The sequence below is a fragment of the Equus quagga genome, chromosome 15, assembly GCF_021613505.1.
Source record: "Equus quagga isolate Etosha38 chromosome 15, UCLA_HA_Equagga_1.0, whole genome shotgun sequence".
In the NCBI taxonomy this organism is placed as follows: Eukaryota; Metazoa; Chordata; class Mammalia; order Perissodactyla; family Equidae; genus Equus; species Equus quagga.
In genome coordinates this window covers 70,233,796-70,254,614 of record NC_060281.1, presented here as the reverse complement: position 1 = coordinate 70,254,614, position 20,819 = coordinate 70,233,796, and the positions used below count along the sequence as shown (strand labels likewise).

Here is a 20,819-nt window from a genome sequence, read left to right as displayed (position 1 = left end):
CGGCGGCCTGCGCCTCCGTCAGGCCACGCGGGGAGCGGCGCGAGGCCCGGCTAGGGGCCGCCCCCGCCCGCCACAGCCCGCCGCCCGCCGCCCGCGGGGCCTCGGCCGGAAGAACCTGGCGAACTCGGGGCTCCCGCGCTGGCGGCCGGCCGGCCTGCTGCGCCCCCGCCCGCAGCCCGAGCCCCACAGGCCTGGGCGCGCTCTCGGCGGGGAGGCCCCCTCGGCTCCTCAGGCCCCCGGGCTTGTCTGCCGGGGGGCTTTGCTACAGTGCCAGCGGAGCCAGGGGCACCGCGGGAGGGAGCGAGTGGACTCGTGGGAATTGTCGCTCAAATAGCTGTAAAAAACGAAGTTCCTCGGGGGTAAAGTGAAATCTAGGGGAACAACGGGCGTCGGGCTTCATAAGGCCTTTGGAATGTTGTGGACAAGCCAAAGGTAGTTAACTGAAGCCCAAACTTAGATGCGGGTACCTATATCGGTTACAGACCACATTTGTAGGAAATAGGCATCAAGCAGTTTCCCAAGGCACCAAATATGACCTGGGCCAAGAAAAATGAACATGCTCGCTGGCCATCAGAAGTAGTAGGAGTCACAGTAGCCAGAGGGTATGCGTGAAGTTCTAGTCCTTGACCTCAAGAAGGAACTGGAAGAGGATGAGAAATAGCTTCATCTTGACTCTCCAATTGGAAAATAGAGACCAAGAGGTATTGGGTGAAACTTAAAAGAAAATGTTAAGTGTATATTTAGATTGAGCAAGGATGGACTTGTTTGCCAAGATCTGAATTAACCAGGGCACACCTAAAACCTAGTGGTAGTCACCCACCAATAAGTCTCACCTTACATGGCTGAGAGGAGACCTGAGGGCTTTCTCCTGGAAGGGCAAGTGCACACCAAAACTAAAGCAGTCCAAGATGAGTTCAGACGAGGTCAGGGGGAGCAAAACCCACCAGAGGCTGTTCATCTCCTTGGGTTACTGTCAGAACTGGAGACTGGATGGGCCAGGCAAGCCCCCCTTACGTGACTCGCCTCAAAATACCAGTCTTATGATGATCACACTGGCACAGGTGAAGGTGTCCCATCAAATACCAAACCCTCAACCCCTTCCCTCCACCGAGAGGTACCTAAGACCCATTAAGATTTTCAGAGCATCACAGAGCTCCAGAGTGAGGCTCAGTGCCTGTACACCAGTCAGAACTGAGCACCTGGACAGATACCATTGGGACGCTGCAACGCCTGTACTCAAACCACTAACTCAGAGGACTCAACACTATTAAAAACCAGATCCCAGTTAGCTGGAAGGAATAAATACACCAATATCACAAGACAGCTCACAGCCACAAATATTTATTGAGTGCCTGTACGCAAGAATGGAGACATGGTCCCTGCTCTCGTGGAGCTTACAATTTCACTCCAGGATCTGACCAGATTTAACCGCAACAAGCACTTGTCTGTCTAATCAGCAGCAGCACTACAGGAAGCAAAGTTTTCACATTATATTGCTCACTGTTACTGTGAAAGTGTAAATAAAACAATTATCTTTGAAGTCTGTGCTCATAGCAATGATGTGGTGTATAATGTCCGGCAAATGCAAATTTATGGCTTGATTCCTCCCATTGGAGAGGAGTCTATTGAAGTAAAACACCAATCAGAAGGGGAAAGCTTAGTAACACAGGTCCTAAGAATACGGGTAGAGTTTATGATCAAACTGCCACACAACTCTTGGCAGGGCAGGAAATTATTTCCTGCAAAATGTGTGCAATACAATAGGTTTAATCAGACCTGCAGATCTCATAACCATACACAATCACTCATGATGGGTAAATATGATTTACCTTTATGACTCCTAAAGGGCACCTAAAGGTGTGCATTTATTTTTTAAAGCTTCTTAAAGACTCACAGCATAAGTGGCACATTAAAATTCAGTGAAAACAGTTTTTGAGATATCTCAAAATTAAAATGACAAAAATGTCTAATTTTACTACATATCTAAGTGCAGAGTTCAGACTGCAAATAGCATTCAGCAAAGCACCTGGGCTTTTCTGAGTTAAAAATGGGACTGTCTTGGTTGCTTATCAAACTCTATAAAATAATAATATTCATATAGATCTTCTAACGGCCAGTGGCAGGCACCTCCTTTGTGCAGTCCTGCCTTCACAGGCTGTCACCTTTAGACAGCTAACTAGGGAACATTCAAGGAAGGAATTATTTTGATTACATTGGCAATACTTTTCAAAGGGAAATGTCCTGTATTTATATCAAATAACTCCAAATTACCTGTTTTAAGATCAAAGTGCTTCTGAACTTACACTCAACAGGTTATCTTTTTTTTTTGTCATAAAAAAAATAACTCTCACACAAGAGGGAAGCTCATTTAAACTCCAAGAAAGCTCATTTTTTGCAAAATGGTGGAAAGACCATCTTAGACCACTTAACAGAAATGTCAACCAACCCAATGTAGTTTTTAAGTCAATTGCTGGGGACATAATCTACTTTTCTATTTTTAAAAAGTACTAAATCCCTACTTCAAAATTCTGTTTAACTCAGTATGAATCTGAAATGTACTATTTACTGAAAATTTACTAAGCACCAGGCACTTTATATAATCTCCCTTAATGGAAGCTTTTTATCAGTTCATCTTAGCTTTTACTGCAGAGGAAGGCAGGCCTGAGCCCAAGTGTGACCTGGGTCTGCCTGGTCTCCTGTCCCTGGCCCAGCTTCTGCATCCCGGCTCGCCCTCTGAGCTGCATTGACTATTGCTTCGGCTGGAACACATATTTTAACTGGAGCTCCCAAAGGGCGTTTCCCCACTTCAGGAGCTTTGTAAGGGAACGGCAGGGGCAGAGCCAGGTGAAAGGAGAGCCTTAACTCTATTTGCATTTGAGAAGGCACTTCCCGCTGCAGAAGATTCACTGAGGTCTTCACTAACTGCAGCTCAGCCCAGCCGGCAACAAGAGCAGTTTACCTCCCTGGTGTAAGAGTCGCTTTTTCAGACGGCCACCTTTTCCACTTTTAGGGCGAGTTGTTGTGGAGCTGAGTGTCCTAAGTTAAGCATTACCGAAGGGAGAGACGGCTAAAAGGATTTTCCTTGGTTTCCCTCTTCACAGCTATGAAGAGAAAAAATTAAAAAAAAAAAAGTGACTGATACTTCCAATCTATTACACACTTCAAAAATCAAAGCATGTTTTCTGAGAGAGAGGCACAGAAAATGTGTTGATGGAGCTTAATACCTTTCTGGGAATAAGCCAGTACAGACTACTAAGAAGATAACTCCTTGACAAGATAAAACTGTAATCTCTTCTGAACGGCAATTTCCGAGTCTTAGGAAGGTAGCGGACTTTACAATAAAAATAGGGAACAATGAAAGATCCTAATAATTTCAAGTTCACTCTTAACAACATATACTGGACACACTGTAGGGAACATCATCAGTAAAGTCAATCCCTTTATTAGGTCTGGACACAAGCTGTACTGGACCTTGATTAAATGAACTTTTTCTTTACTGTCACTATGAGATTAAAAAAAAAGGCTAGAAAAAGATACCAAGAATAAAGGCACTTGATTCTGTTATGAGCAATTTTGATTAGACAGGCATCTTCAACTGGGGTGCAGGAGCTAGCTGGGAGCTGAGGTTCCGTTCTCGAGAGGAGCAGGAGAGGGGCTGTCAGACGGCCCCTCCTTGCGGAGAAGCCCCCCAGGCTGAGAAGGAGCATGGCTATGGGCCCCCGGCTGAGCTCCAGCCGGTGCAGCTTTGGTGAAGGGTACTCAAAGGTCATCTGAGACCCCTGCTCGAAGGCATGTATATCCGCTAATGGAATAACGGTTGGCTTGGTGCACTGTAACTATATGCTATTAAGAGCTACACGCGGAGAAGAATAAGCTCAAAAGTAAAGCAAAACTTAAAACCTGAGCATTTTCAATGGGAATCAATTTTGAAAGTTTGGAATGAGTCCATTTATCATCATGTGTCGAGCTGAAACATGTGGGCGCTAGGTTCTGACAGGCAACCAAAAAGTGGACTTAAACAGCCCAGACTTGACCAGCAGACAGGACACAGACCTGCTAGAGCTCCTGATCAGCACACAGCCTCCTGTCAAGGGGCTACTTCCAAGGGCCAGGAGCTGCTGCCAATGCCATGGGCTGGAGCCCTCCAGCAAGGCCATAAAGGCACCAGGCTCTATCCAGACATAGTCTCTGTCCATTAACAAGCAGAGTAGCTTTTTCTGATCTCAATCTAGTGTTCTTACCACATCTACTATGGGAGCATTTATTTTTTCTTTTGGCAGGAGTGGAGGGAGTGGAGAGAGGTTACAAATGTCTGCATGACGAGTGACTGACAGCTGAAGCCTTGCACATTGAGGAAGCCAGGGCTGCTCTTACTACCTCACTGGATGGTGGCCTGCATTTCCTCAAAGCTTTCTCAACCTACCATCAAGGGTGGGACACAAGTTATGCTCAGAATGATGGACAGAAAGCTACAGCTCTCCAATTGTTCAACTTTTTCTGAAAAGTACTAACATATATGACAAAATTAGAGAATTACATCCCTCTCATTCTTCCTTCCTTATAAACAATAAAGTTTAAGAGAAACAAAATGAGTTATATTCATGTAGTTTTGAAAGCGTTCCAATATTCCATTATTTCCATTATTACTATTCTAATATTCACTCTAAGACATGTTTCGAAAAGGAACTGCATTATCATTTTTAAAAAACCTCAACACAACTAAAATCCAGATTTTTTTTGCATTCAGCATGTATTAGTCTATCATTATGAAAGCTGTTCTTATGCATTTATTTTTTAAAAAATCATATTCACAATGTAGAACAAGTTTATAAAATTGGTGTGCAAAGTTAATTGTAAAAGGATAACACTATTTAGAAACAAGCTGCCTCCAGTGTTCACGTTTCCTTATTCTTGATATAAATTGGAGACATATACTATTTAAAAATAATACTTTTTAAATAGTAAAATATACAAGAGATTCCTGAGCATAACAAAAATATCTTGAAAATATGTGGCCATTTGAAGTATAAAATAGCAAGTGTAAAGAAGAGCATGATTGTAAAACTACTGTTTGAAGGCCTATAAACAGTACAAAATAGTTTGCCTTTTCTGAGTGCGTAATTATACATTAGTGCAAACAAAAATGTCTCAAAATTTAATGGCTACAAATCTCAGAGATTTGCAGAGGTGCGCAAAACATGAAATTTCTTCAATGTCATGCGAACTGAGCCCAGTTCTCGATTAATCCTTTCCAAACGATCTTCCAAGGCTTCCTAGGTGAAAATAATGGAGAAAGTTCAATTAGAATTCTACATCAAGTTCACCGGTTCAATAATTACCACCAAACCAACCTTTCTTCTAGCAAACAATAAGTATAAACAGTAAAATTACAAAATTATTTTGTTTTTTACACGTCACCTTTATATTATTTCTCTTCAACTCAACAGTGTGAATCAACTTTTGCAAGCATTCAAAAGAACTGCTGCACTTTGAAATATTCTCAGCATGTTGGTACCCTGAGCACATGGAAATCCTAGTGATAGCAACACAGCCGAGAGGCAGGACATCACACTTTGACTTCGCTGAACTGAGAACAAGACGCAAGAGGAACCTGGGAGGCACTTCACACATTTCACCAGGAGAAACGGACACGGCTGAGGGGTGCCATATCCCACCTACACGTCTATCAACTCTTCCGACCACAATTTCTTTACAAAGGAAAAGAACACTGGAGGAGACTTCCAAGAACAAGAGATTTCACAATGAATTAATCTAACAACTGCTATTTAAAAATAAATAGGAGGCCAGCCCAGTGGTGCAGCGGTTAAGTTTGCACGTTCCGCTTCTTGGCGGCCCACGGTTCGCTGGTTTGGATCCCGGGTGCAGACATGGCACCACTTGGCAAAAGCCATGCTGTGGTAGGCGTCCCACATATAAAGGAGAGGAAGATGGGCATGGATGTTAGCTCAGGGCCAGTCTTCCTCAGCAAAAAGAGGAGGATCGGCAGTAGTTAGCTCAGGGCTAATCTTCTTCTTCAAAAAAACCCAAATAAATAAAAATAAATAGTACTACTGTTAAATAAATAGTACCTGGAATATATATTATTTTAAATACTTTATTCAGTATTAGCTCCAATGGTATCCTGAAATAAAACTTAATTTTCTCTTAAAAAATCGTTCTCTCTCTAACTGTAATTATAAAAAGATTACACTTTCATTATAGAATATTTAGAAGACAGATGAGTAAAAAGTAATACACCACTGTTCCTCTTTCCTGTTTTTTCTGCAGATATGCACACCATTTTTAAGAAGAAAAATAAAAACAGAATCCAACTCTCTACTTCAAAATGTTTTCCAAATCAACTTTTCTTGTTATGAAATATATCCTTCTATGATATTGTTTTAAATTAACGTGCAATATTCCATCAGATATACCATACTTAACCAAGAATCTTTTAGTAGAAATTTAGGTTGCTTCCAATTTAGATATCATAAATAATGCTCCAATAAATATTCTTAAACATAACTCTTTGCAGATACCTCTTTTCACATATCTATATCTCTTTGCACATATCTGTAAGTATTGCCTTAGGAATCACTCCTAGAAGTAAAAACGCTGGGTCTAAAGAAATACAAAATTCCAAGTTTTGGACACATGTCAAGCTGTGCTCCAGAAAGTCTGTAACAATTTCTACTTCCACCTATGGTCTATGGGAATAAGCTTTCCCACCCTGGATATTGTTAAGACATATCTGCCAATGCAATAGCTTAAAAAACGATGCTTTTGTTTAAATGTATATATATATATTTTTTATTCACTGGGGAGGCCGAATATTTTTCATCTTTTTTTTGCCCAATTTTACCTTTTTCACTTATAAATCATATATATGCATCTTCATCCCCTTTTTGCTGCCATTTGTCTTCTTACTGGACTGAACTAGTTTGACATATATAAACAGAAATTAACACCCTGTAAGTCTTATTTTAAGCGCTTATAATCATTATATAAAAATACATTAAACAAACGTTTCAGATAGATTTAGAATCTGAATATCAACAAGTTTTTCTTCTGCTTTTCCAGTAAACTATTTTAAGAAGAGCTTCATGTGTTGAGTCTTATAACTTATTAAATAAAAACTTTCAGAACAATAAAAAGACTCAAAGACAGAAAAAAAGAGAAGTTAGAGACACAGGCCCTAGAAAAAGACCTCTGCTATTTTCATTGTGTTTTTCTTCCCTTCTGGTATTACAGATCAATCTGAAAATGAACTTTTCCTGGAGTTAAGGCACTGAAAAGCCAAAACATGCAGTTATATAAGAGACATATACTTGTTATGTTTAAAATGTTACAAAAAGAGCAGATTTAAAATGTCCCATGGTTTCATGCATTTTAATTCTCTTTGAAAAGCAACTAAAATACACACAGGCCACACTTGCTCAACAGTGGAATCACCTCTCTTTCTCTCTCTCTCTAACCCCTACAGCTATTCCAGCTGCAAAGTGCAACTGTTTTACACGTTTACTAAATGGAAAGGGGTTCAGAAATAAATTACAGATTGGAGGGGAAAAAACAAACACAAAAAGGGGGATTTCATGTGAGAGCATTAATTTAACAATGTAAAATCTGATAAGGCATATCGCCATTTGCTCCAACGTTAGTTTCTTGAAACCACAATGGCATGACCACCTTTTTCTTGAGGTATGAAGGTAAAATCAGTTTTTATTCGTGAAAGCTAGCATGCAGTTATAGAATATGCTATAGTCACCAAAGACTTCCTATAAAGGCTAAAAGTTTGGTGGTTTTTTTGAGGAAGACTAGCCCTGAGCTAACATCTGCTGCCAATCCTCCTCTTTTTGCTGAGGAAGACTGGCCCTGAGCTCACATCCATGCCCATGCTCCTCCACTGTACATATGGGACGCCTACCACAGCATGGCTTGAGAAGCGGTGCCATATCCGCACCTGGGATCCGAACCGGCGAACCTGGGGCTGCCGAAGTGGAACATGCACACTTAACCGCTGCACCACCAGGCCGGCCACAAGGCCAACAGTTTTGACCGACTGCATCAGCGTGCCTAAAAGTCATGATTTAAAAACATCATCTTGGATAAATGGAGCACGGACTAGCATCAGCCTCTAAAGCAGATTCAGACTAAGACATTTCACCTGATTTAATCTCGTCTGCAAAGTGATTCGTCCTCCAGTAGAAGGCATCCGACTTAGTGCTGCCTCAATCTGTTAACACAAAAAGATGTTTAAATAAAAATAGAAGAATTCTAATTACCGGCAGGGAGGTTTGTAACAGAATGGAAAGACAAGACTTCAGCCTAGTATTTTCTTGTCCATCTTGTCGTCACATAAGTTCCTCCCGTCATGATTAGCAAGGACAGCTCGGCTCGCACGCTCTTCCGGTGCAGCTTTGCTGTGGTACCCACGGCAACCTCCTGGGATAGGTTGGCCTCCACAATTCCCTTCTGACTATTCCTAAGACATCAGGGTTAAGTTCAGAAGAAGATTTTTTAAAAATTTTGTTTGTTTTTACCTGGTCCTTTTCTTTTGTAAGTTCATCAAAAAACCGCTCCATTTCAGCTAGGGTCCTAATTTTTGCTGTATATTCAAAATCATCACCATGTGGTGCTCCGCAAGCAGGCTGACACTGTTCATAGCTAACCGACTTATTCTTCTCCCAGGCTGTTCTCACAGAGGGTTTCTTCACTCCATTTGGCAACAGTTCGAGGGAAGAGCTATGATTAACATGGGTGTCAGTGGCTTTTTCAGAATATTTTTTTTCTGTCCAAGAGAAAAAAAATTGTTTCTTATCAATTTTTCTAATAGATCATATATATACTAAATAGGTTACGATCTTATTTTTTCAGCACTTATTCTCCACAGAATTCTAAAAGCTTTGCCCTCAGTTTGACAAGCTTCACCACTTCCCTGATGGACACACGCAAACTCAAATGCACTGTAAGTAAACTTAAAGCGAAAAAGCTTAAAAACCAAGCACCACATTCACTGGACACACACCAACATTAACATTTTAAGGACCGACTCAAATGATTTCATATACATTATCTTATAACTTTATTCCAAACTTAAAATATAAATGAGAAAAAAGAAAAAAAATCACTCAAAGCTTAAGTTGCACATAAGTTATAGAATATGAAAGTACAGTCATGCGCCACATAATGCCGTTTTCATTAAGGATAGACCACACACATGATGGTGGTCCAAAAGCCTAGGTGTGCAGTGGCTCTACCGTCTCGGCGTGTGTAGCGCTCTGTGACGTTTGCACAATGACGGAATCGCCTGACGATGCATTTCTCAGAACACATCCCCATCATTAAGCGATGCATGACTGTAAAGAAAAAACTGAACAGTATGGCCCTGGTAGTTAAACACTAACATTCCTTGTACCTCAGTTTCCCTATTTTTCAATGAGGACAACAACACTGACACACAATATGAGCATCATGAATGCTTATTTTTAGAGGCCCTTGGGTAGAAAAATATTTAAGTGCAGGGTATTATAATATTTAGAACCTTAAAACAATACCAGAAACTCACAAAATGAATGACTTAAAGCCATAAGTAATAATTTTTTAGTAAAAGATACCTTCTGAGCCATCTAGAGGAAGAAACTGGAGTTGTTTTCTTGGGTTGGTATGTTGTAACGTAGACACAGGAACAGTATCTAAATCATCCAAAAGTATATCAAATCTATTGAATGAAGCAAGTTACTTGTGAGAAAAAAATGTTAACTGATTTTCCCTATCTCCACTAGAAAGATGAGCTGGCATCCAGTTAATTCACATATCTATATTTTTGTCTTTAAAAAAAGACGGTCATATAATTTTCTAAAACTGGAATTTAACATATATTTTCAAACACAAAATTATATGCACATAGTAGAGCCTTCAAGCATTTCCCCATACATTCTCTCAATTTATCTTTATGACAACCTTATAACATAGGCAGGGCAGGCATTATTATCCCCGTTTTATAGAAGGGGAAACTGAGGCTCAATGTGCTTAGGTAATCTCTCCAGGAGCCTCATGGAGCTGGGAAACCAGCTCTCCTGTCTTAGGAGTCAGTCCTGCTGACCACACTTCAGAGAGGACAATTTTCTCCAGAGCACACATAAACTTAGGGTTAGTGCCAGGGCCATACCAGGACAGCCCACTTTCTTGTACAAATGGCTCAAGAATTTCCCCATATCGTACACCTTTTCAGGAAAACAAAGAATTATCATTCTACATCCAAAAACTAGAAGGGGTTCTAAGGTGGTATTTAAAATTTACTAGTAGCCAGTTTATGTAGTTTAAAAACTGTTTCCATGTATTATAGTGCTTTTCTATTTTTAGTACGACGATCATTTAAATGATTTGAATCCACAGGGTTCCATTAACAACTGAAAAATCAGTAATAGCTAGAGGCATAAGTTAACATTGTAAAAAATCAATAACATATCTACTTTATTCTACAATTTTACAGAACTTACCGAATCGGACTGCTTTCATTTTTGCTAAGCAGATGACTAAATCCTGGAGACAAATTTTCTTTAGGAGATCGCTTTGGACTATAAGCCACAGTCACTGGTGTTAACATAATCTCTCTTTTTGCTACAGAAGAAAACAAAGAGGAAATAAATATTTTTTCCTTCTATATGTGTGTCATATTGGTGGAACATAGTTTCCTTTTCAGGATGTTTTTTCAAACTCTAAAAGGAATTACATTTTCATTGTTAAACTTTTTGAAGAAGGATCATCTCTGTATGACTCCACTCATATGAGGAATTTAAAAATGTGGACAAAGAGAACAGATTAGTGGATACCAGGGGAAAGGTGGGGTGGGGGATGGGCACAAAGGGTGAAGTGGTGCCCCTACAACACGAATGACAAACATTAATGTACAAGTGAAATCACACAAGACTGTAACCTATCATTAACTCAATAAAAAAAACTAAAAATAAAAACTTTTTGGAAGATAAGAGTATACAAAATAAAAATAATTCATAATCCTAACATCTAGAGGGAACCACTGTCAACATTTTAGTATATCAGACTGTAGTTTCAGCACTCTGACTCAAAACTGGTTTTTCAGGATTTTAGAAGTCGACTGGAAATAAGATGGAAACACCATAGTGCTAGCGAGCATTCCTGTAACAGTCATATACGAATCTCCTCTGCTGTTATGAACACAGAATTGAGGATATGGAAATCCAATGCGTAACTTTAAAGCCATACTTGTAATTGGATAAAGAAAAAGGTGACTAATGCGAGCAACCTTAGGTAAATGTATGAAAAACATCACCTTTTTCAGGCTAGCTTAATTTGTTTGAACTAATGCTTAATTAGACGGTTGTCTACCATGTCAAAAACTGTGACGTACTATTAGTTGCCAAAAATTTGCAGGACACACCAAAAATCTTACTTCAATAAACTGAGAATTTCTTCAGTTGTAGTCATCGTATCCGTGCATTCAGACAACGTTATTATTGACAAGATCTATTTAGGGATCCTGTGCTCTGAGCACACTACCAGGTGTGAGGGAGAGGATAAGGGAGACAAACATCAAACCGTGTGCACGACTGAGGTAGCCCTCTTTCGAGCCCAAGAGATACAGACATCGAACTCTTACTTGGAGTACTTGATTTACGATTTGAAGGTGGTAAAGATGACGATCTCTGTGAAGCAGAATTAAATCTCTTTTGTCTTTGCTGGGCACCTTTCTCTGGGGACCGACTTGCATTGACTGAAGTTTCACTTTGCTGAGGGTTCACTAATTCTATAACAGAAAAATGTAAAGGAAAAAAATCAAACAAAACAAACCCAGCTTCAGCTATCTGCCTTTATTAACAGACGGTTACGCCAAGCAAGCAATTAACCTCAGTACCTAGGTTCTAATGATTATTTGCAAACGCACCACATTATCATCATAAAAAATGCTTGATGAAGAAAAATGTGGGAGTTTATAATGGATTCATTCTGATTCCCTGTTTACAACCGGCACTCAAGGTGATTTTTTCAACAGAGTTTATTTTTAGAAATCAGGTCACTAATTTATTTACTAGGAGATACTGCTTTGGAGAAGCAACACCAAAGACGTTAATGACGTGATTAGCAGGCTCAACCAAGTAAGCTCCAGAGAAAGCACAAGGACCTGCGACAAAACAGTATTACAGATATTTCCTGTCCCACTGATAGATGCTCAGGAACCAAGCAAGGAAGAGTAGGAAATGCAACATCTTCATTTACGATTACCAAATGTCTGTCATAAGTTTTCCATGTATGCAAGTAAGACAAACGGATGTAGAAATTTGTCAAATATCCTTAAGAATGCCAGGTCAATCTTTAATAATCAGAATGTAACAGATAATTTGCTTTGTATAAAAGGTATGTGTTGCCATGACTGTGATAAGTTATTAATTAGGGGATTCAATTATCTATGAAATGGGGCTCAAGCAGGAGTAAAATAAACTTTTTATTTCACTACTTGAGGAATTTCATTTTAAAGAAGGTAATATAACTGCGAGAGAAAGGAGAAGATATCTATGCATCTATCTATATGAAACAAGGAATAAAATACTTACTATTTGACGTGTCTTCTTTCTCTGTTTGTGTGCCCCAATTTTTAAGTATTTTTTCTTCATCGAGTTCTTTCAAAGCTTTCATGATTGGTGTGTCTGAAGTCTCTCTCTGTTTTTTTATCAATAAGCTTGTTGGTGTACTTCCAGGGGAAGAATCCTTTTCCGGAGGAGAATGGTACCTTAAATGAGAATCACAGGACACACAGTGCTATGGACTGAATTTCTGTGCCGCTCCAAGTTCTTACGTTGAAGCGCCAATCTCCACTGTCATGGTTATCTGGGGTCTTGGGGAGATGATTAGGTTTAGAGGAGATCCTGAGGGTGGATCCCCTACGATGGGATTTGTGTCCTTATAAAAGAGGAATAGACCTGTCTCTGCATGCAGGCACCCAGGACAGGCCATGTGAGGAGAGACCCAGGAAGAGGGTCCTCACCAAGACCCCAACCATGCTGGCCCCCTCATCTCGGACTTCCAGCCTCAGAACTGTAGGAAATAAATGTTTGATGTTTAAACCCACCCAGTGTATGGTAATTCGTTATAGCAGCCTGAACTGAGACACACAGTTTACTGGGATTGTTAGGGGAATAACATGAGCATTCACAATTATACGCCACAATGAATATGTATGCTTCCCAATGCAAATAAATTACACCCGAACCTGCATATAACACACCCGCGCTTCTCAATCCTTTTCACATCCTAGCACATATAGAAATACTATATTTATGTGGCACTCTGGAGTAAATGAATGAGGTTGCTTATGTGGGCCCGGGCGACCCGGAGGGCGAGAGGATCTACGTCTCGTCCTAACCACAAGCCCATGCATGGTGCACCACTGTGCCAGGAGCACAGCGGGGGAAGCTCTGCAGAGCCCAGGAGAGCAAGATCCTGAAAGCATTAGCCTTTCAAAATAAAGTAAAAATCAGATGCTCAAAATTAAGACATTAAAGAAAAAAGGAGATGGCTCTTCACACTTTCCTGCACATTTAAAGGCAACTGGAATCTCTAAGAGAACATAATGGTTCCTAAATAGGATCTTTGACAAGGCTATCTTACCCAGGAACACAGGTCTCCGGCTGGTTATGCACTGTACTATCCTGGGCGTCCAAGGGCTGGCCAGTAAAGATGGAATACTCTGCTCCTGGTATCAACCACTTCCGCCTGCTGACATCTGAGGTTGCTAGTGTGCTGTGAGAGGGAGAAAAGTTCAGCGGCATTATAAGGGTTCTGCTTCAATTTAGACCAAGCACATATCGAAAATGACCTGCTTTCAAATATTACTTACACATTGCACAGCAATTTAAAAACTGCATGTAACAATCTTATTTTAGATACATGAATTCTATTTCACAGTTTTCAGATCCAACTGAATTGTTATTTTAGGTTTCTGTCACTTCTGAGCATTCCTGAATCCCAGTCAAGATTCAGGTACTCTCACATCCACACAGCTCTGAACAGCCCCAAAGAGCCCACTGCCACACTGCCCACACTGCATCTCCTTCATATCCCACCACAGCTCAGGTCTGGCTCGTTCCTCCCAGACCTGCACAGTCCAGCAGAATTTTCTGCAAAAACAGAAACATCCCCTATCTGCAGAGGCCAACAGAGCAGCCACCAGTCACATACTGCTACTGAACACCCGCAATGTGGCTAGTGAAGCTGAAGGACCAATTTTTTTTTTTTTTAAGATTGGCAACAGTTGTTAGCTCAGGTGCCAATTTTTTTTTTCTGCTTTTTCTCCCCATATCCCCCCAGTACATAGTTGTATATTTTAGCTGTGGGTCCTTCTAGTTGTGGCATGTGGGATGCTGCCTCAACATGGCCTGATGAGCAGTACCATGTCTGCGCCCAGGATCCAAACTGGCAAAACCCCAGGCCACCGAAGCAGAGCGCATGAACTTAACCACTTGGCCACGGGGCCAGCCCCTGAAGGACCAATTTTTAAATGTTATTTAATTTTAATTAAATTAAATTTAAATAGCCGCACGTGGCTCCTGGCACTACTTATTGAGCCATGCGCTTCTAGACCATTACTCCCCCACATTCTTATGAAAACCCTGCTCGTCTGAGGCTCACGTCATCATACATTAGTGGTCGTTTGCCGGACTTCGGAACCTGACTCACTTTCTCCGCACCTGCTCCTGCTCTCACACTGGGCAGCATCAGCGTCCACAAGTATGGCTGTCCTGGACCTCTCTCCAATGATCCGATTCTGTTCCTCCTCAGTTGCCCCCCTCAGAGGACACTCACTGGACTTTGTCATCACCAGAGAACACAGCCCCTGCTCAAGGAACCAGTCCTCCAAAGGTTCTTTCGGCTCCCAAGTCAAGCAATACCACACACAGCACTCTGGCCTGCGATCCTCGGCCTCACCATTTTCTACACGTCAACCCCTCCCGGCTTTCCTAGCTCCTCTCTACCTACTCTGGACCACCTATTCCTCATAATTATTCACTGCCTTGACTCCCTTCCCTCTCACCTTCCATCACACCTGACTGGCAGCAAAAACCTAACCCTGATGACTATAACGATCTCACTTCTTAGTGTCTACACTCCTACAGTTGAGCTTTGCTGGAAAAAAGTCACCCAATGCAGACTAGGGTATCAGTACAGAATCACTATCACCATCTCAAGTGGACACCCGACACTGGCTGACAACACAGCTTTCCTGTACTCAGCGAGCTCCGATTCTCCAATGCGACTGTCTTACACCCTCTCTGCCTCCTCAGACCTCTCACCCCAACCCTGACTGTCAGGTGATAACCTCGCATCACACTTCAGAGAAGAAAGAGAAACCATGACACAAGAACTCCTGCCTTCCTCTCTCTGCTCCCTTTCACAACCAAACTTTTTAAGAGTTGTGTCTGGGGCCGACCCCACGGCCAAGTGGTTAAGTTCCTGCGCTCTGCCCCTGGGTTCGCCTGTTCAGATCCTGGGCACAGACCTACACACTGCTCATCAAGCCATGCTGTGGCAGCATCCCACATAGAAGAACTAGAATGACTTAAAACTACAGGGCCGGCCCGGTGGCACAGCGGTTAAGTTTGCACATTCCACTTAGGTGGGCCGGGGTTCACCGGTTCGGATCTCAGGTGTGGACATGGCACTGCTTGGCAAGCCATGCTGTGGTAGGCGTCCCACGTATAAAGTAGAGGAAGATGGGCACGGATGTTAGCTCAGGGCCAGTCTTCCTCAGCAAAAAGAGGAGGACTGGCAGCAGATGTTAGCTCAGGGCTAATCTTCCTCAAAAACATAAAATAAAATAAAATAAATAAATAAAAGTAGGATATACAACTATGTACCAGGGCTTTGGGGGAGGGGAGCAAGAGGAAGATTGGCAACAGATGTTAGCTCAGGGCCAATCGTCCTTACCAAAGAAAGGTTGCCTTAAAAAAAAAAAAAGTTGCCCCTTCTATCTATTTTCATTTCAACTTCCAGTCACTCCTTTCCTCCTTTTTTCCTCAATTTTTAAATTAAGAAACATTTCAAAAATTGTTAGAAAATTACAAAGAACAGTGTAACACACTCACTCATACTTAGTTTTAACAAATGCTAACATCTTGCCATACTTTTTTTAATTTTAAGGCAAAATTACACATGTATTGTTGTTTGTATTTTTTAAATTACATAAAAGGTATAACATAGACATCCATTTAATGCTTTTCCTACTCAACATCATGTTTGAGATTTACTCATGTTAATACATAAAGCTCTATCATTTTAATCATTTATCTACAGTATGAATATATCAGTTATCTATTCCTTCTCTTGTTGGTGGATGTTTAGGTTCGAATATATCACCTTTAACAATGCTGCAAGTGACAGGTGTAAGAATCTAAGGTAAATATCTAAAACTAGAGCTGTGGATTTTGGGGTGTCCACGTCTTTAGTCTTACTGGATACTGACCACTCTCCAGATGAGCTGTACCGATTTCCAGTCCAACCAGGAGTTTGCAAGTTCCTAGCTCTTCACATCTTTGCAAACTTTACAATGAGTAGACTGTAAGTGTGGCCTGGCTGATGGTGTGAGTGGCCTCCCATTATTGTTTTAATTTGCATTTTTCTGACTACTAGCGAAATGAGCATCTTTTCATTTTTATTAGCCATGTAGGTTTCTTTTTATGTGAACTGCTTGTTTACTGAAGAGGTTTTATTGTTTGTTTATTGAGGAGGTTCTTTTTCTTATTGATTTGTAGGAGTTCTATATATTCTGAATACTAATCCTTGATCGGTTCCTGTTGATTTTAAAATTATAAAATATTTCAACCATGCATAGATATACAGATAATACCCAGGCACCAACCATCCCACTTTATAAAATCTTGATCCTTTGCTACATACTCTTTAGATTTCCAAAGAGTGGAACACTACGGACACAACTAGAGTCCCCTGAGTTCCTCTCCAATCTCATCCCTCCCAAAAGCAACCGCTGATAGTAATTTGTGTTCAGCATTCTCATGCGTGTTTTTATACTTTCACTACATCTGTATGAATCCATAAGATGTGCAGAAGTTTCACATGCTCAAGTCGATATAAATAGTATCCATCCTATTTCTTCTGCAACTAGTTTTTTGTTGTTGTTCCACATTATGTTCTTAAGAATAAACTACGTTGACGGTCTAGTTCAGGCGTCAGCAAATTTCTTCTGTAAAGAGCCAGATGATAACTATCATAGGGTTTACACACCAGACAGTCTCTGCCACAACTACTCAGCTTCGCTATTGTAGTGCACAGCAGCTACAGACAGTACGTAAGTGAAAAAGCTTGGTGTGTTCCAGTAAAACTTTATTTATGAACACTGAAATATGAGCTTCATATAATTTTCACGTATCATGAAATATTACTCTTTGATTTTTTTTCAAACATTTAAAAACATAAAATGATTCTTTGCTCACAGACCTTAAAAGAACAGGTGTACCAGGAGTTGGCCTGGGGCTGTAGTTTGCCAACCCCTGGTCTGGTGTTGGCACTGTCACGCTGTATAGTATAAGCATATCACAGTATATTAACAGTATATTAACATTCCAGCTGTTAGACGTTTAGGTTGTTTGCATTCTCTCTTCAATACACTACCAACTGGCTTCCACTTCTATCGCTCCATCCAAACTGCTCTCTAGGTCATCAATAACCTCCCGCCTGCAAATCCCACAGACCCTCTCAACCTTCCTCTCACTTGCTCTCTCGGCAGCACTCGACCCAGGAAACTGCCATCAGTTTTCCTCCTAGCTTTCTGGCAGCTCTTTCTCAGGTTCCTTTACCAACTCCTTCTCTACCCGACATCAAAACACTGGGGTTCTTCAGAGCTTTGTCCTGGGACCACTGCTCACTAAACACAACCATCCATCCTATGGCTTTAAGCACTATCTAGAAAGACAACAACAACATTTATAACTCCAGCCTAGACCTTATTTCTTGGCTCCAAACGCAAATTTATAATCGCCTGCTTGATTTCCACTTGGAATTCACATGAATCTCAAACTAAGATATTCAAGATGGAAATTCTGATCTTTACCCGATGGTCTGCTCTTCCCATGTTCAACATGTGGTATTCAGTCGTTTACGACAGAAATGAAGGCGTTAACCCGACACCTCCCTTTCTTACCTTGCCATCCAATTCACAGCCACGTTCTGTGGACTCTACCTGCAGACTCTCTCTCAAATTCTTCTCTTCTGTCCATTTCTACGGCTGACACCCTCTCTCTCCTAGCGCTGCGATAGCCTACCTAGTCTCTCTCCTTCCATTCTTTCCCTCTCCATCTCCTCCTCATGGCAGGTACACTTACAAAATAGCAAACAGATGACACAGTTTTACTATATAAAACCATTCAAGGGCTTCCCAACGGACTTAGAGTAAAATCCAAATTCCCAGCTACGGCTCAGAGAGTGATAGATGCCGGGTCGACAATTTCATCTGGGGCTGCTTCACCCCCTTGCTGGCAATATTCAGCCCATACTAGCCTCCTTCAGGTTCTTTGAGCATAAAGTAAACTCTTTCTTACCTCAGCACTTAGTAAGGCCAATTTCTCTGCCAGGGACATCCCTCTCCTTCCCTCCACATGCCCAGCTGGAACAACTCTACAGCTCACCTCTCTGCTTACATGTCACCTCCACAGAAAGGCCTTCCCTGACCCCAACCCTAGCTTCCATTTTGTTCAATCTCAAATGTTCCATTTCACTTACTTACATATTTTTTTCTTTAGATAATTCACTATGTTCTACTAAGATTAATTAACAAAGACCTAGGAAAAGTTTCCCACTTGACAATTATTATTTAGAAAGGTTAAAGTTTACAACTTAATCTTTTTCCGATAAACATCAATATTATGAAGTTATGATCTACTCATTCAACACTCTTTATTTACACCAAAATCATAATAAAAACCAATTCTAATATGGAAAAAACTTATTCTGTAAACATATCAACATAATGCTCTGAAATTATAACAAAGATAATTTTGAAAAACTAAAAAGAAAAAACTACACGACCTAAGGAAGATCCATCTCCATCGGTCTTTCCATTAACACAGGAATAAAATTTGGGAAATTTTAGGGCTAAAAGAACTTTTGAGACGTTCTAGACCAATGGCATTGTTTTTAAAGATGATAAAAGTGGGCTCCAAAAAAATTAAGTGATTTGCGTAAGGTCACACAGCTGGGCAGAGTCAAAAAACAAAAATATCCCAAGTCTCCTTACTCCCGATCTGATTCCACTATTCCCTCCTGGCAAATGCCTCTGCCTAAGAGCTTTGATGACATCTAACAATTAGATGTTTTTACACATCTAAGTTCTATGATCATATTTAACCCTTTCTCATGATTTAGACAGATGAGCTTCTCAGTTCAATAAAAGGATACACCTATTTCAAGCTTACAGAGATTAAACGAAACAACTTACTTGGCACGTGACGGTCTCAGGGGAGTTTGAGAATTATGACGAAGACTTAACATGTTTTCATGCTCTACTTGCTTGACCTGAGCTTCAAGTTTTGAAATTGTTCTAATTCAAAAGCAATAAGATAAATTAAGCACATGTCAACAAATTGAAAATATAGCCCAACTATAAATTACTTACTTAACAGACACTTCTAGGAAAGAGGTCACAATAGAGCTGCAAGTCCATAAACCTTTTTCATAGTAAGATGCCACCATTAAACTTCAACAAAATCAGGAAGAATAAATAGGAAGGCAAATACAAAACACTCTACAAAGAAGCATTTCATACACTACAGCTGAAGGAAAAGGGAGCAACAAATGAACTTAACACAGTAAGTTAAAAAAACATTTATAAATTTAACTACAGATCAAAACACACAGGATACAAATTAAATAAAAACAAAATAAATTCAAGTATTCAAAGAAACTGCAATTCTAACATGTTTAATTCTAATATGTATGGATTCATGCATACGAAATATGTACAGGTAACACTCTCACAAAAGAGGAAGCAGGCTTACACCCAACAGCAGAGCTATTAAAATAACTTCCCATCCCGGACAACTCAGCCTACAGGCAGCTCATCTAATTTGTGCCGTGTTGAGAATAATAGCCTATTTTCAAGTTTACCAACAGAAAACAAGTACTCTGGCCAATTAATTGTTCAGAGCATATCTTGCCATTCTTTCTGTTCTTTTAAATTTGTATATGTCTTCGTCTCATCTTTCAAACTCAAACTTTTACCTACTCTGTTGCAAGGAAGGTTTGAGAACCGCAGCTCTAACAGGGCTGATGCTTTCTACCAACCTGATAAAGAAGCTGTTTCTGGAACTGAATGCATCACTGAAAAGACCTGAGCAGAGAAGAAAGCTGGACAGCATTTCTGTCCCGCCCTATGGGAAGTCCTTAGGAGAGCAGTAAAATCCCTAAATAAGGGACATTTATCTCCTAAAATAAAAAGATGCTCTAAAGTCAATTAGAAATATCTAATAATGTGCCACAGGGACCATTCATGACTGTTCCTACCTAATTAAGTAAACCAAATCATGAATATAGTCCCCAAACCAGGTCTTAAAGAAGGCAGATGACCACAAAATTGGTGTAAATGTTATTTTCTTTTTGGAGCACAAAACTAATTCAGTGAACTAGACTGCCTCTTAAAATTATTTTCAATGGTTTAATATCATTTAAATTTTACCAATGCTGAGAAAATACATAATGTCTGGGGAAATGTACCTTTTAGGCACAACCACCAATATATTGTAATCATTTAAAAGTCTTCTTTGGCTAAAATCAAA

The 20,819-nt window shown here is 40.4% G+C and overlaps 1 protein-coding gene across 7 annotated transcripts in view; it reads right to left on the bottom strand.

The window, feature by feature from the left end:
• Window positions 1-1,336: 1,336 nt before the first annotated feature.
• MPHOSPH9 (M-phase phosphoprotein 9) overlaps window positions 1,337-20,819 on the bottom strand; it is a 57,744-nt gene continuing 38,261 nt past the window's right edge. For 6 of the 7 annotated variants that reach the window (XM_046641175.1, XM_046641168.1, XM_046641169.1 and 3 more), the window contains 9 exons: window positions 19,484-19,585; window positions 13,645-13,776; window positions 12,591-12,766; window positions 11,639-11,785; window positions 10,500-10,620; window positions 9,615-9,718; window positions 8,541-8,788; window positions 8,165-8,233; window positions 1,337-5,273 (listed from right to left, as the gene is read on the bottom strand). In XM_046641175.1, the coding sequence (XP_046497131.1) occupies window positions 5,172-5,273; window positions 8,165-8,233; window positions 8,541-8,788; window positions 9,615-9,718; window positions 10,500-10,620; window positions 11,639-11,785; window positions 12,591-12,766; window positions 13,645-13,776; window positions 19,484-19,585 (1,201 nt within the window). In that variant the 3' untranslated portion in view covers window positions 1,337-5,171. Of the gene's footprint in view, window positions 5,274-8,164; window positions 8,234-8,540; window positions 8,789-9,614; window positions 9,719-10,499; window positions 10,621-11,638; window positions 11,786-12,590; window positions 12,767-13,644; window positions 13,777-19,483; window positions 19,586-20,819 lie in introns of those variants that run through there. The other variant, XM_046641173.1, reaches the window with a different exon arrangement.